Source organism: Myzus persicae, unplaced genomic scaffold (genome assembly GCF_001856785.1).
Source record: "Myzus persicae strain clone G006 unplaced genomic scaffold, MPER_G0061.0, whole genome shotgun sequence".
Classification (NCBI taxonomy): Eukaryota; Metazoa; Arthropoda; class Insecta; order Hemiptera; family Aphididae; genus Myzus; species Myzus persicae.
Window position 1 is genome coordinate 18,090 of NW_019102110.1, and position 12,722 is coordinate 30,811.

Here is a 12,722-nt window from a genome sequence, read left to right on the forward strand (position 1 = left end):
CACGTTTAATCTTCAATCCCACTATTATATTTATTAATATGTATTTCGTACCATTGTTTTTGAAAATTTTTAAAAAATGGAATACTTGGGCTTGTGCATAGGCGCAAATAGGGATTTACATTGGCGGGGGCTCAAGCCCTGTAATATATTTAACAAAAATCCCCCCCCCCTTTCACACGTCACACCAAATACAAATATTACTATTTATTTTTTTTTTTAGCTACGAGTATAAAATTATTACTTATTAATGCACATAATATTATATTTATTATCAACTAGATAATTGGTTACAATAGCCGGGGGCTCAGCCCTGTAAATATATTAACAAAAAATCCCCCCCCCCTTTCACACGTCACACCAAATACAAATATTACTATTTATTTATTTTTTTAGCTACGAGTATAAAATTATTACTTATTAATGCACATAATATTATATTTATTATCAACTAGATAATTGGTTACAATATTAAGTTTATTCTTCTGTTGGATTTGGCAAAGTCATTTAAAACAGTGTATAGTAATAATCATGAACTAATAAATAATAATAAAATAAGGTAGGTATGACATTGTATCGGCAATATGCTTGATAATCGCTGGAAAACCCGCTAGCTGTTTACCAGCTAACCCGTATGATATACTCGTACACATATATATATATAATATATTAATATCATAATTCATAGTGTCCTACCATTTGACTATAACTTGTTTATTTATAAGTCTTAGGCTAGGAACACATTTTAACGCGCGACATGTTAACCGTGCGATAAAGTCATGATGCACATGACTGTTTTCGAAATATCGCGTGATATTTATGTTCTCAATGTTTCATAAATCAATTAATCTATAATTAAAATGTAAAAAAAAAAATTATATTGACCATATTCTACACTTTTACAATCATAGTTAGTAATCGAAAACAACATTTGATTATTAATAGGTACATTAAATTTTAATATTAGAGTAAATATTGGGGGGGGGGCTTAGATGGAATCAGGTTGGGCTTAGCCCCCCCCCAAGCCCCACCCTATATGCGCCCATGGGCTTGTGGTAACTTGAGGTATTTTAATTTCAAAAATGGCTCTTAAAATAAGTTCATAAATATGATGTCTACATATAATAAGTCTCTATAGGTAAATAGGTATACCTAACTTTTATTCAATTAAAATACATGCTTCATTTAAACGACCTGTATTGGACGCAGTTGTGTCACAACACAAAGCTTGTACTATATTGCATAACCCCCAATCTCGTAATGCATTACACACAGCTGTAGCTTGTTCTTCGCTGAAGTTTTGGTACTCCTAAAATTTGTCCTATATTTTTGCTGGTTATCACGATTGGAAGTCGTTCATCAGTTGCATTTCTAGTTGTAGTATCCGGTAACATTTTTCCGTCCCAATGTACGACTGCGTTATTAGGTGGAGATTATTTAAATTGTAATTTTATTTGTTCACCACGCTCGTAACGGTATGATTCTCGAGCTCTGTGTGTAGAATATATCAAATTAGATATAATTAAATTGTATACATTTTTCAATTTTTAGTATTGAATATACTGACAAATATTTAAAATATTAAATATATGCTCCGACCGATGCAAATAAAACTTGTTTACCAATTCAAACATCCTTACATTTTTGAAATCAGACAATTAGAAGTATTTAAATTTCTTGCAGCCCCGTAGGTCCTTTTGATGAAAAATTGATAGGGTTTTCAGGGTGTTTTGTTTTTGTGTCCTTGTCAATAGTACGGAATCATTTAGACTCTAAATTTTACAGTATGTTTTTCACATAATTTGCAAAAAGCACCATTACGTTGAACATCAAAATAAAGCCATAGAAAATAACTATCCTATTTTTTATTATAAAATCTTTTTTTTTACCTTTTTTTTTGTAGGCGTAACCATAGATAATTTATCTAAATCCGTGTCAATTGTGTCATGATGAGAATCTTGTTATTTTTCTTTTGGACATTTTTGTTACGGAACAATACAGGTACAAACAACTAGGCAGAACTGATTTAACTTATTATTTGAGTCTCCACGAACTGTGACAATAGTAGGTGGGTAATATGTACGTAGTTTTAGATTACCTATATCGTAATCCAGCCGTTATCATAAATTGTATTTTGTGATTATTATTTTTCGTTATCTTATAACTGCTATAATTTTGGGAAAATCAGTAGATAGTTCCTATACTGGCAATACGGTGTAAAAACATTGATATAAATAAATGATATTTTATTGAACGCCATTAGGTGCGGCAATCGTAACGAGTATTATGCATTTAATAAATATGTACATTTTTTGAACTTGTATTTTTCAGGAGATGGGGGGGCATTTGTCCCCCCCCCTGAAGTATACCTGGATTCAACACTGATTGTATATCTTGTGTGTCTTTGATTTTAATCTTTATTAGGTAACTAATTACTGCACCACTAAATATTTTCATAATTAATAACAATCTATTATGATGTTATTATGATTTTCACATATTATATAATGATGATTCGAATTATTATACAATATCATTTCTAATGTTTATAATATGTTATTATTATTTAAATATCAACCTTAATTTATCCATTGTTACTCCAATGGCCACTGTAGCCGAAAATGTTTGTATATGTATAATAATTCATTAAAAACAAAAATATGCATTAAAATGTTCTATTTATTTTAGGTATAATAAATAATTTGTTCATCATCGAAAGGTACATTTCTACATTTCCAGAATTGTCATAACCGTAATTTATAATAAAACTGTGTTAAACTTTAAAAACATTTTACATTGCTAAAGTTTTATATATTTGCACATTTATAGTTTTTAATTAGAACATTTGAATAAAATACAATATTATTATAACTATTATCATTAAACAAAATGTATACATTCTTAACTTCTTGTGTTCCAATTTTCATCCATACCGAGTGTACATAATATAATTTAATCTAAGTAAGTACTACAATCTATAGGTAACTGAATGTTTCTAAATTTATTATATCGTCAAAAAATGTGTCCTGTTTCGATCAAAATGTTATTATTTTAATGTATAGGTACTCGTATTGTTATACAAGTCGTGTAGGTAAGAACTGCAGCTGTTAGATGTTATTCATTCGTGGCTTACTACTATACCAGAAACTGTACAATGGCCATATACATACTTAAATCGATTGTTCGCAATATAAATACTAGTAGGGATCATGCAATTTATTACACGGTCGGGGCTAGAAGAACAATCCAATGAATTAAATCCATATAAAATTAATTTGGTGCTAAAAAAATTTGAAGGTGTTTTAAAAATCGTTTCTAATGTATTTAGGAACGTGGCGTGAATGTGTGATATACTTTATGGACACCGTAAATAGATTGTCTGAAAATATTAAGCATGCTTATAAAAGGCATCAGACCTAATCAACCTCAGTAGGCCACAGAATCACCGAAACTTAAAATTCTCAATTGGAAGCCACGCGCCCATAAATTGCTTGTTAAAAACCGTTTCGCAAAGCAAGAACCGCACTCGGGATTTTGGTAGTCCTGATTAAGGAAAAACAATAATTTGACCATAAAAAGATATGAACAATTCTTATAAAAAATATTATTGCTTTGATCGTACTTGTTTATGAATTATATGAAGGTGGTATCCACGTGTGTGGTCTCCGCCTTACAAATATATAACCTGGCAAAAACTGTTTTCGCGGAACGACTTTACTCCCTCATAGTCGACTTACTGAAATTCCACAGCGCATAGGAAATAACTTTATCTGTAACGTATTTTTTTTATTATTTAGGTGACATAAATACAGCTAAAGTTTTAAGTTTGGAAAGATTGGTTAGTCCTATCAAAAAAATTAAAACTCCACGTCACAGATAAAGTTGTTTCCAATGTATTGTGGTATTTTGGGAATTCTACTATGAATACAGAGGGAGTTAAGTTGCTTATTTTTATGTTTTTCAAACGTTGATAACTTTTTTTCACAAACTCGATATCGAAAAATAACAATAAAATTACTCGAGACATTTTTTTTCTTTTTATTGTTATGATTTGATTTTATCTATCACTATACCTAGTTCTGTAGTCTTATCAGTTCTTACCCAAGTGATACTGTTTTTCTATACAACTTTATTATTATGCAATAACTATCAATTGCGCAGACGTATTACCAGGTCTGGTAGGAGTGTAGGACCACCCATAAGTTACCTACCTACTTCGAATTACTACTTGAATATATTTAAAATTTTGATTTTTTCTAAAATTGTATATACCTATCTAACCCTTTAAAAAGTGAATATTGCATGGTAACATGCCATCCTCTTTGGAGGATTGGTAAATTGGTAAAGGATATAGCATTGGTACTTAATAAATATATTAGGTATTGTAATAGGTATTTATAATAATATTACTATTGAAATATTATTTAATATTTTGTACATCAATATTTCTAAAAAAAAGTATTCTATGTAAAACTATGACATTCAAAATATTTAAATATATATAATATGTGGCTTAGTAATCAAAAATTGAATTGAACAACAACACAATATTATAATATGACGATTAAAAATAAATTAGGGCAATATAAAATATTAAACTTACATTTTTCAATATAATGAGTAAATACTGTTAAAATAATCACCTTATACACATTAATTTTTTGACGTACCTAATCTCAAGTCGGTAGGTACATAAAAATAAATTTTATGAGACAATATTAATTATATATTTTATATTTTATTTATTTTATTTTATATTTATTTTAGGTATTTAATATAATATTATAAGATGAAGAGTGGACAACTATTACTCAATGATAGTATGCATTCTATTCAATCTTTTATACTATTATGCAGAATTTGTAAGCACCTTTAAGCACTCCAGTTATTTGTGACTTAATATGCACCTACATATATATGTACATATATGTGTGTAATATGTAATACTATGTACAACTGCTGTAGGTATGAGCCATGAGGTAGTGGGTAAATAACTGCAGGGATGACAAATCGGTGGCACCCAAAAAAATGCCGAGGGCACATTAATAGTCAGTAATGTATTTTTTATTATTAAATCTCTCAATAAATAGATTTAAATTCAAATGTTTTTCTTAATTATATAATATATTTTAATGAATAGGTAATATTTTTCAAAATGTAATGGCACGCAGGGGAAAAACTTTAACGTTAGAAAAATTGGCCACCCCTGGTGTATAGGTTAGGCCCAAATCGCCTCCAAAGTTATTTTAGTCATTTTAAAATTAAGTTGGCGATGGTTTTAAATAATAAAATATAACACAATTATGTTTTACTAAAATGTACTAAAATGTGTAAAGCTATTGAAAAAGTTTGTAAAAAGGTCATATTGTATTATACATTATTACAATTTACAATCATAATACAAATTACAAATTATTATTGTCTACAATAAACTATTAAAAAAATTATTAAGAGTCTGTATGGTAAATATAGTGTTTCGCTTTCTTGTGGTTTTCTCTGGATAACGATAAATGAAACTCAAATATTATTTAAAATATTGTGTAATGATTTTTTCTAATAGTTTTTTATAGAGATAGACAATAATAGTTTGTAATTTGTATAGTAACTGTAATAATGTATAATTTAATATGAATTTATTAAAAACTTTTGCGACGACTACAAACATTTTGCTAAAAAATAATTATACACCATGTTATTTAAAAACCATTAACAACTTAATTTTAAAAAGACTAAAAGTAAAATGGCTTGAGTAGAAGCGAGAAAGATTGATTTTGGTCACATAGGTAGTCTGTAGCGGCGAGTAAAACTAATATTCGCTGGTAATATTATTTGTCCGTATAATATTGGAGCGAGTCAACACTATAAATATTTTAGAACGTCCTACGCGTGCCTAAACGAATAGACATCTTATCTACCTATTGATCGTATATAAAAATGCGATTGATCAATATTATTATTGTTGATCACTGATCAGATTAAAAAAATAATCGAAAACTTGTCGTCATAGTTGCTTATATTATATTTTTATTATTATTATTATTATTATTATATTATACCTACCATGGTAGGCGTACTCAAGGTAGGTTTATGGGGTTTAACCCTCCCCCGTTGGCTTTTTTTTTGTGTGCCGATAGCCCCCCATCATATTTTTCTAGAAATATCCACCCCCTCTCCCAATCCCTTCCCCCTATTGGAAATCCCTGAGAACGCCACTGGTACCTACTATACCTGTTCTCAAAACTGTTATGCTCATGGAGCTCGTTTAATTACCTACTACGAAAACATGATATCATCTCAGTCATACATGAATTATGGACCAACAGTTTTGAAAATATTACGGTACCTATTTCACTTTGAGTCCGATATTTGACACCGGACTATCATCAAATATGCATAGAGTGTTTCACTAGTTTTTGTAAGCTGTTTAACATACACGTTATAGGATACAGTGTATCACGTTTCGTTGTACGCGCGTACAATTTTATCTAATGATTTCAGATCGATAGAACAGAATTTTAAAAATCAAATCTTAATTTTTTCAGAACAATTGCTTAAAGTGGATATCGATTTTGTTGTTGGTACAACTGCGTGTTGAAGACATATTTGATCGGCCGTTAAAAATAAAGAAGATTTTTGAAGTTCAACTTTACAAGTATAGGTTAAATATTAGCTTGGCATGAGGTAAACAGCCAGGAATTCAATATGATAACATGATTGGCTCCGGCTATAGGACATTTATGGAGAGCTGAAAAACTGTCGGATTAAAATTTTTTCGATTTTCGAACATTATCGTTTCGATTTTAAACACCGCGACGACCAGTAATTCGTAAACTACTGACTTGTGTACCTACAGGTATTTCAGTTGTTGCAGCCAGTTTAGGAAAAATATATAAATATTGGGAGTACCTATGTGATTTGCCAAAAAAAAATATCTGTTGTCCACCACATCTAAAAATTAACTCTGTTAATGTGCTCCACACAAAACCAGATATAAAATCACATTATGTAATCTACGCAATCGTGTACCTATACAAATTGTAATTTGCTCCATATTTTTCACCTTACCAAAATATTGTAATTTTAAAATAACGAACAGTAATTTTCAATTTATTAACATATATTTTAAACCATTTATCTTTCGTGTTCAATTCAAGAAAATTATTAAAATGTAAGCTAATTAGTATTTACCTACATAGTTGGTGGTATAAGTATACGCACTTTGTGTATAAATGATTATTACTTCAGTTAATGATGAAATATGTAAAAATCGGGAATATTATATAGTTAACTGTCTAATTATTCTTGTTATTAATATTCCACGTTATTTATTCACGTTTTATGTGCAATATCAGACGTGAGCTCGATGCATCTATCAGGACATCAGATATTATATTCCAAAAATGATTTACCTAATTCGAAAGTGTGGCGCAGATCACATAATATGCCATTTTGTTTTCTGTCGTGGCGTAGATTACCGAAATTAATATTCAGACGTGGCGGCGCTACGTGTTGTTATTCTTGTATTATTTTCGCACGGATTACGCGCGCATATAATATTATGTCTATTGGTGGTGCGAATCGCGAGTGAGCTAAAATCGGCCCAAAATACGATCTCCCGTTATTTATCTATTACTATTCTGTTTCAGACGCTGCATGGAGTGGGTAATGGAGGAGGTGTTGTACGTGTATTATAGGCGCATAATATCTCTAATGGTTCCGTATATCGGGCATAGGTACCTATAAGTACCTATACGGGCGTCGCGGTGGTAAACGGAAGTAGACGTAAGTCGCAATGTAAATTTGACGGTAGGTATATTAACAGGTGGGTGTGTGCGGGACAACGGGATGACATGCCGAGCGATGAAATTACAAAAACCGAGCGAATATGACCCAGTACGTCATGTTGAGCACGGCGAACAGCAACGGAAAGAACACTCTCGAGAACCGATCGATGTTTATGGCCCGGGTGCGGTTTCTCTGTGCGAGGGCCGTCGTGGCGGCCAGAGCGGCCGCGGTCGCTTGTGGCGGTGGACGCGGGGGAGGCGGGATCGAGTGGCCGTCGTTTAACTTCAAGTTGCTCTGCAAAACCAAAACGCATTATATTATTACAATACACGAATGTGTTTTTTAATTGAAAACCGATCGATTTTCTTCGTTATCTCTCTACGACCGCGTGTATAAAAATTCAAAACGCGTCATCAAATATTACGATATATATATATATATATGTATATATATATATATATGTATCAGCTACGCGCCTATTATATATACTTATTTTGTTGCGAAGACGAGCTGAAGAAATGTATCGCCTGGGCTACCTATGGACGTGTTTCGCAGGGGCATTTAGGGTGTTTGTCTATTCCTTTTTTTTATTTTTTTTTGTAACAACGTTTTAAAAAACTCAAAATTATGAATATTATACGGTATTATAGATAGTCGGGTAGGTACAATAATATTGTACAAATAATAGTACAATTCACCATGATGTAAACAACAAGGTACGATATTAACTTTTTTGAGGTGCCAGATAGTGCAGAATGCACGTGAGTACGTGACGTGGGGTAGTGCATTATAGTAATGAATAATTTAATGACAACGTGATAATATGGGTAAGCAAGTGATGTATGGCCCAGACTTCAACCAAATCTGGACTTAAGAGATCATACCATGTCGTTTTTATATTGTGCAATTCACTATCGTCAGGTTGACGTATATAGATCGACTGATCGACTGAATCAAGACTCTAGATCAACAGTAGAGCTAATTGTATAAAGTACGTCTTATTATAAAATCACAAGAGGATAATAGGTAGGACATATGTACCAAGGGTCTGAGTACCTAATAAGTATTTGTTTCACAGTTTAAATAACTTCAAAAAACTAATTTTTTTACTTTTTTCGAACAGCAATTTTATTTTGTAATGCAATAATTTGAAAAACATATTATTTAGTTTTCTTCGAGTATTTTTTACTTTGAATTGTGTATCATGTATTTTTCCTCTAACCACTAACCACTTAGTAGTTACTTTACAGAACGAGTTATCACTGTTGTCTAAAGTTACACTAAAATTCGAGAACTGAACTTCCTTTTCAATCAATATCAATGGCTTAATTAATTAATGAACATGACTTTTAAGAAAAATATGCCATATATATATATATATGTGTGTGTACATTAAACCGTGCATGAAAGTGTAAAAAAAAGTTCTCGATGATGGTGGAGGGAGGAGGCGAATGCCCATATTTCTTCCATTCAAATACACTATCGACCTAATAAATAAGTATCGTATACTTAATATGATTATATTATATAAGTGTCTAGTCTGTAACCACTTACACCCGTGTAATACATAAGTGTGTATCCGTTCAAAATGTTCAGCAAATACATTTTATTTTATAATTTAATTATTTCTGTATTTACATTTTATTTTATCAATAGCGTAATTATAAAAAAGCAAATCATTTGATAGTGCTTCAAAAAAAAAAAAAATAATAAAAAGTCGAGGAAAAGAAGCATGATAAAACAATAAATTGTTAAAATTATTTCGTACTAGACTTTAAGATGTTAGCAAACAATCTGCTAGCTATAAGTAATAATAATTGAATATTCTAAAGTAATTAATATTAAATTTAAAAAAAAAATCGTATATGTACTTGGTTCGAAAATCTGCCCACACGGCAAAACAATATATATTTTAAATAATTTCCGAACAAATGTAAAGTGGTTTGAAAATATAGAACGTTGAAGTGTTTTTGATTTGCGAAATATCCGATGATTCCTTGTCTTATACATCTATATTTTTAATTAGCTCATAAAGTTATAACCATATTATTAAGTGTTTTGTTTCATTTTTAGTGAGAGCTAACTATTAAGTATTAAGTAACAGAACATTTCTGCTATATAAAAATATTGTAAGAAGTTGTAATGATTAAGTAATATGGAAAATAGAAAAAATTATACATTTTCATATACTAGGTATAGATGTATAGTGTCTTTCAGAAATTGTTTAAAAAATGTGTTGGAAAGAGTGTTTACTATTAAAGTGATCAGGGTGATCATCACAGGGAGTTTGTACTTAGGATGAGGTTCCTGTGGTTTTAGTAATAATTAAATTAATGATTATATTTTATTTTTCACCTCGAAAAAACTGGTGCCAGCCACTCTATTTTGCTTTATATCATACTATACCTACTATACAGTATACATACTTACAATAATTCGATAGAAAAGTCATTACTTGAATACGCTTTGGTGAATAAATTGTATTGACTTAATATCTTGTAGGTGCTACATTCATAATATTATATTGATATTCATACATGTCGAATTTTTCCTACATTATGAAAGTATGAACGGGGCATAATCAGCAAGGGTGTAATTTATAGACAGAATGTATTTTCTTCTTATTTTGTAGCTTTAAGGATATCGTGAATATTGTATATTTGAAGCATGTTGAAATGTGTGAGAGCCGTATATGTTGTCGTTTAAAGTTAAAAAAGGAAAATATAAATAATGACTCTGAGATATTATAATATAATATTGTATTATATCATAGAAGTCATATATACATATATATATCAGCCTGATTCATAGAACCCGTAGAACATACTTGGGAAAAACTTAATACATACTTAATAAATAAATTTCCACAATCATACAAACATATAATGAGCGTTTTCTTAGGTATATTCGTAAAAGTTAGTTTTTTTGTTAAAATAATATTCTATGGTTCTAGGTTGATACCTACTTGATTGTTCGAGATTTATTTCAAATTTACTTTTCATCAAAATTTCCCGTTGTTTTATTATTTTTAAAGTGGATCATTAGTATCGATTTATATGATAATAACTTAATTTAATATTAATTATCTACTCATTTAAAATATAATCAATTCCCACAGGGTTTGCTTGATGTATACCTAATGGGATTCTACACTACCGTACATATTTTTCTTTATTATTCTTAAAAAGAAAAAATTTCGTATTTTTGGAAATTTTAATGGAACAATTTTTGTTTATAATTCTGACTCAACGAATTCAAAATAGAGTTCATAATAAATTCAAATGTGTTTTCAAAATTATTTCCAAAATTAAACTCAATTCAGTATGATGGATGGCATATTATAGGTTTTTTTTGCTCCAAAAATTGGAGGGTAGTGTAGAATCCCCATATTTTTTTTAACCGATTTTAATGATATATATTAATAATAAACTATTTTTCATTGTTTACCTTAACTGAAATAAAAAATTATATTTACCCTGAAGCTGAAATTAAACGATTTTTTATTTAATGGTTTTGGTGGCATATCGGAATCACCAAGCACTATGTTCACCAAGCAATATTCCATGAGAGCCATAAATACGAACCTATAACATATATCAATAACAACATTTTGTTAGTTTATACTCAAATATATAATAATTATAATTATAATTTATTTTTTATATAAATCATAGGTACATAATTTATTCAGAGTAATATGTATATAAAATTGTATAAATATAGTTAAACGATTTTAGATCATTTTAGAGTCTAGGGATAATAATAGGTAAGTATGAAATTGTCTTGCTCTAGTGCGTAATATTTGTGGATCATTCGAAGTGTGTCTGTTTATAATAATCCGAGTGCATCTGTAACGAATTTTGTATCTATATAAGATCTGTATCTGTACCATTATAATATAAAAATTATAATTGCATAGCCCGTGTGCGATTTGCATCCCAGTACATTATTAGCATTACCCAGGCACAAGCGAAGTTTCTGATGACCAAATTAAAAACAACTGTGAATACTAACAAACATTTATTTCCAAGTGTCTCTAAAATACATATTATTTTTTTTATCATTTATATATTAATTGATTCAAACTAATAACTTTCAGGAGAAGAATTGTGCAACTGTTTATAGAGAAAGAAAAATAGTGTAGTCTTTGAAGTTTAAATTACATACAAAAAAGTTATAGGAGCCATCATGGACGATTCCATATAATATGATATCTCCAAGAGCAAACAATTACTATGGGTAGTGAATATCCGATAGGTAGTTATTTATTTACTATGTAAATATTAAGTATATCGCTACTTGATTTTTTTCAAACACAAAACTTCACATGTGATTCAAAATCTCTATAATATGTAGGAGAAACACAGCGCATGGTGGGGACTCTAATGTCCGAAGACCACTTAAAAATCAATTTTCCCTTTCAAACTTTGTCTATACGTGGGGCAAAGCCCCCCCCCCCCGGGCATACAAAAAAAAACATCTAAATTTTATACATTTTAATTGATCACCTCAATAAATTATTTATAAAAAACATTAATATACCTACTTAAATGTATTAATCAGCTCAAAAGAAATAAAAATAAAAATTGTAACTTTTTAAATGTAATATAATTTAAAATAAATTTTAGGAACAAAATGTACAGTTAAACATGAATTCATAATCGTTTTCTTCAATCCCAACACAAATCCAATTTTTAAATAATATACACTTAATCCACCCATCAACTGAAGTTATTATTTCTTTATTTGGGGCAAATCAGAGACGACCCCACATAAAGCTATGTAGGTATAAGCCACTTTACCCCAATTTATTAAGCAACTCAAAACCTTTGGTTTTATTTTGTTCAAATACCTAACTCAAATAAAGAACTAACAACATAAGCTTTTTATATAAAAAAAAATATTATTCAAAACAATGCACAAAATAATAAAATATATCA

General features: G+C 29.7%; 1 protein-coding gene across 1 annotated transcript in view; it reads right to left on the reverse strand.

Moving 5' to 3' along the window:
- Positions 1-4,569: 4,569 nt before the first annotated feature.
- LOC111031303 (glycine receptor subunit alpha-2-like) overlaps positions 4,570-12,722 on the reverse strand; it is a 28,117-nt gene continuing 19,964 nt past the window's right edge. The window contains exons 11-12 of the mRNA XM_022311186.1: positions 11,258-11,366; positions 4,570-8,076 (exon numbers count right to left, since the gene is read on the reverse strand). Coding sequence (XP_022166878.1) covers positions 7,864-8,076; positions 11,258-11,366 — 322 coding nt within the window. The 3' untranslated portion in view covers positions 4,570-7,863. The remainder of the gene's footprint in view (positions 8,077-11,257; positions 11,367-12,722) is intronic.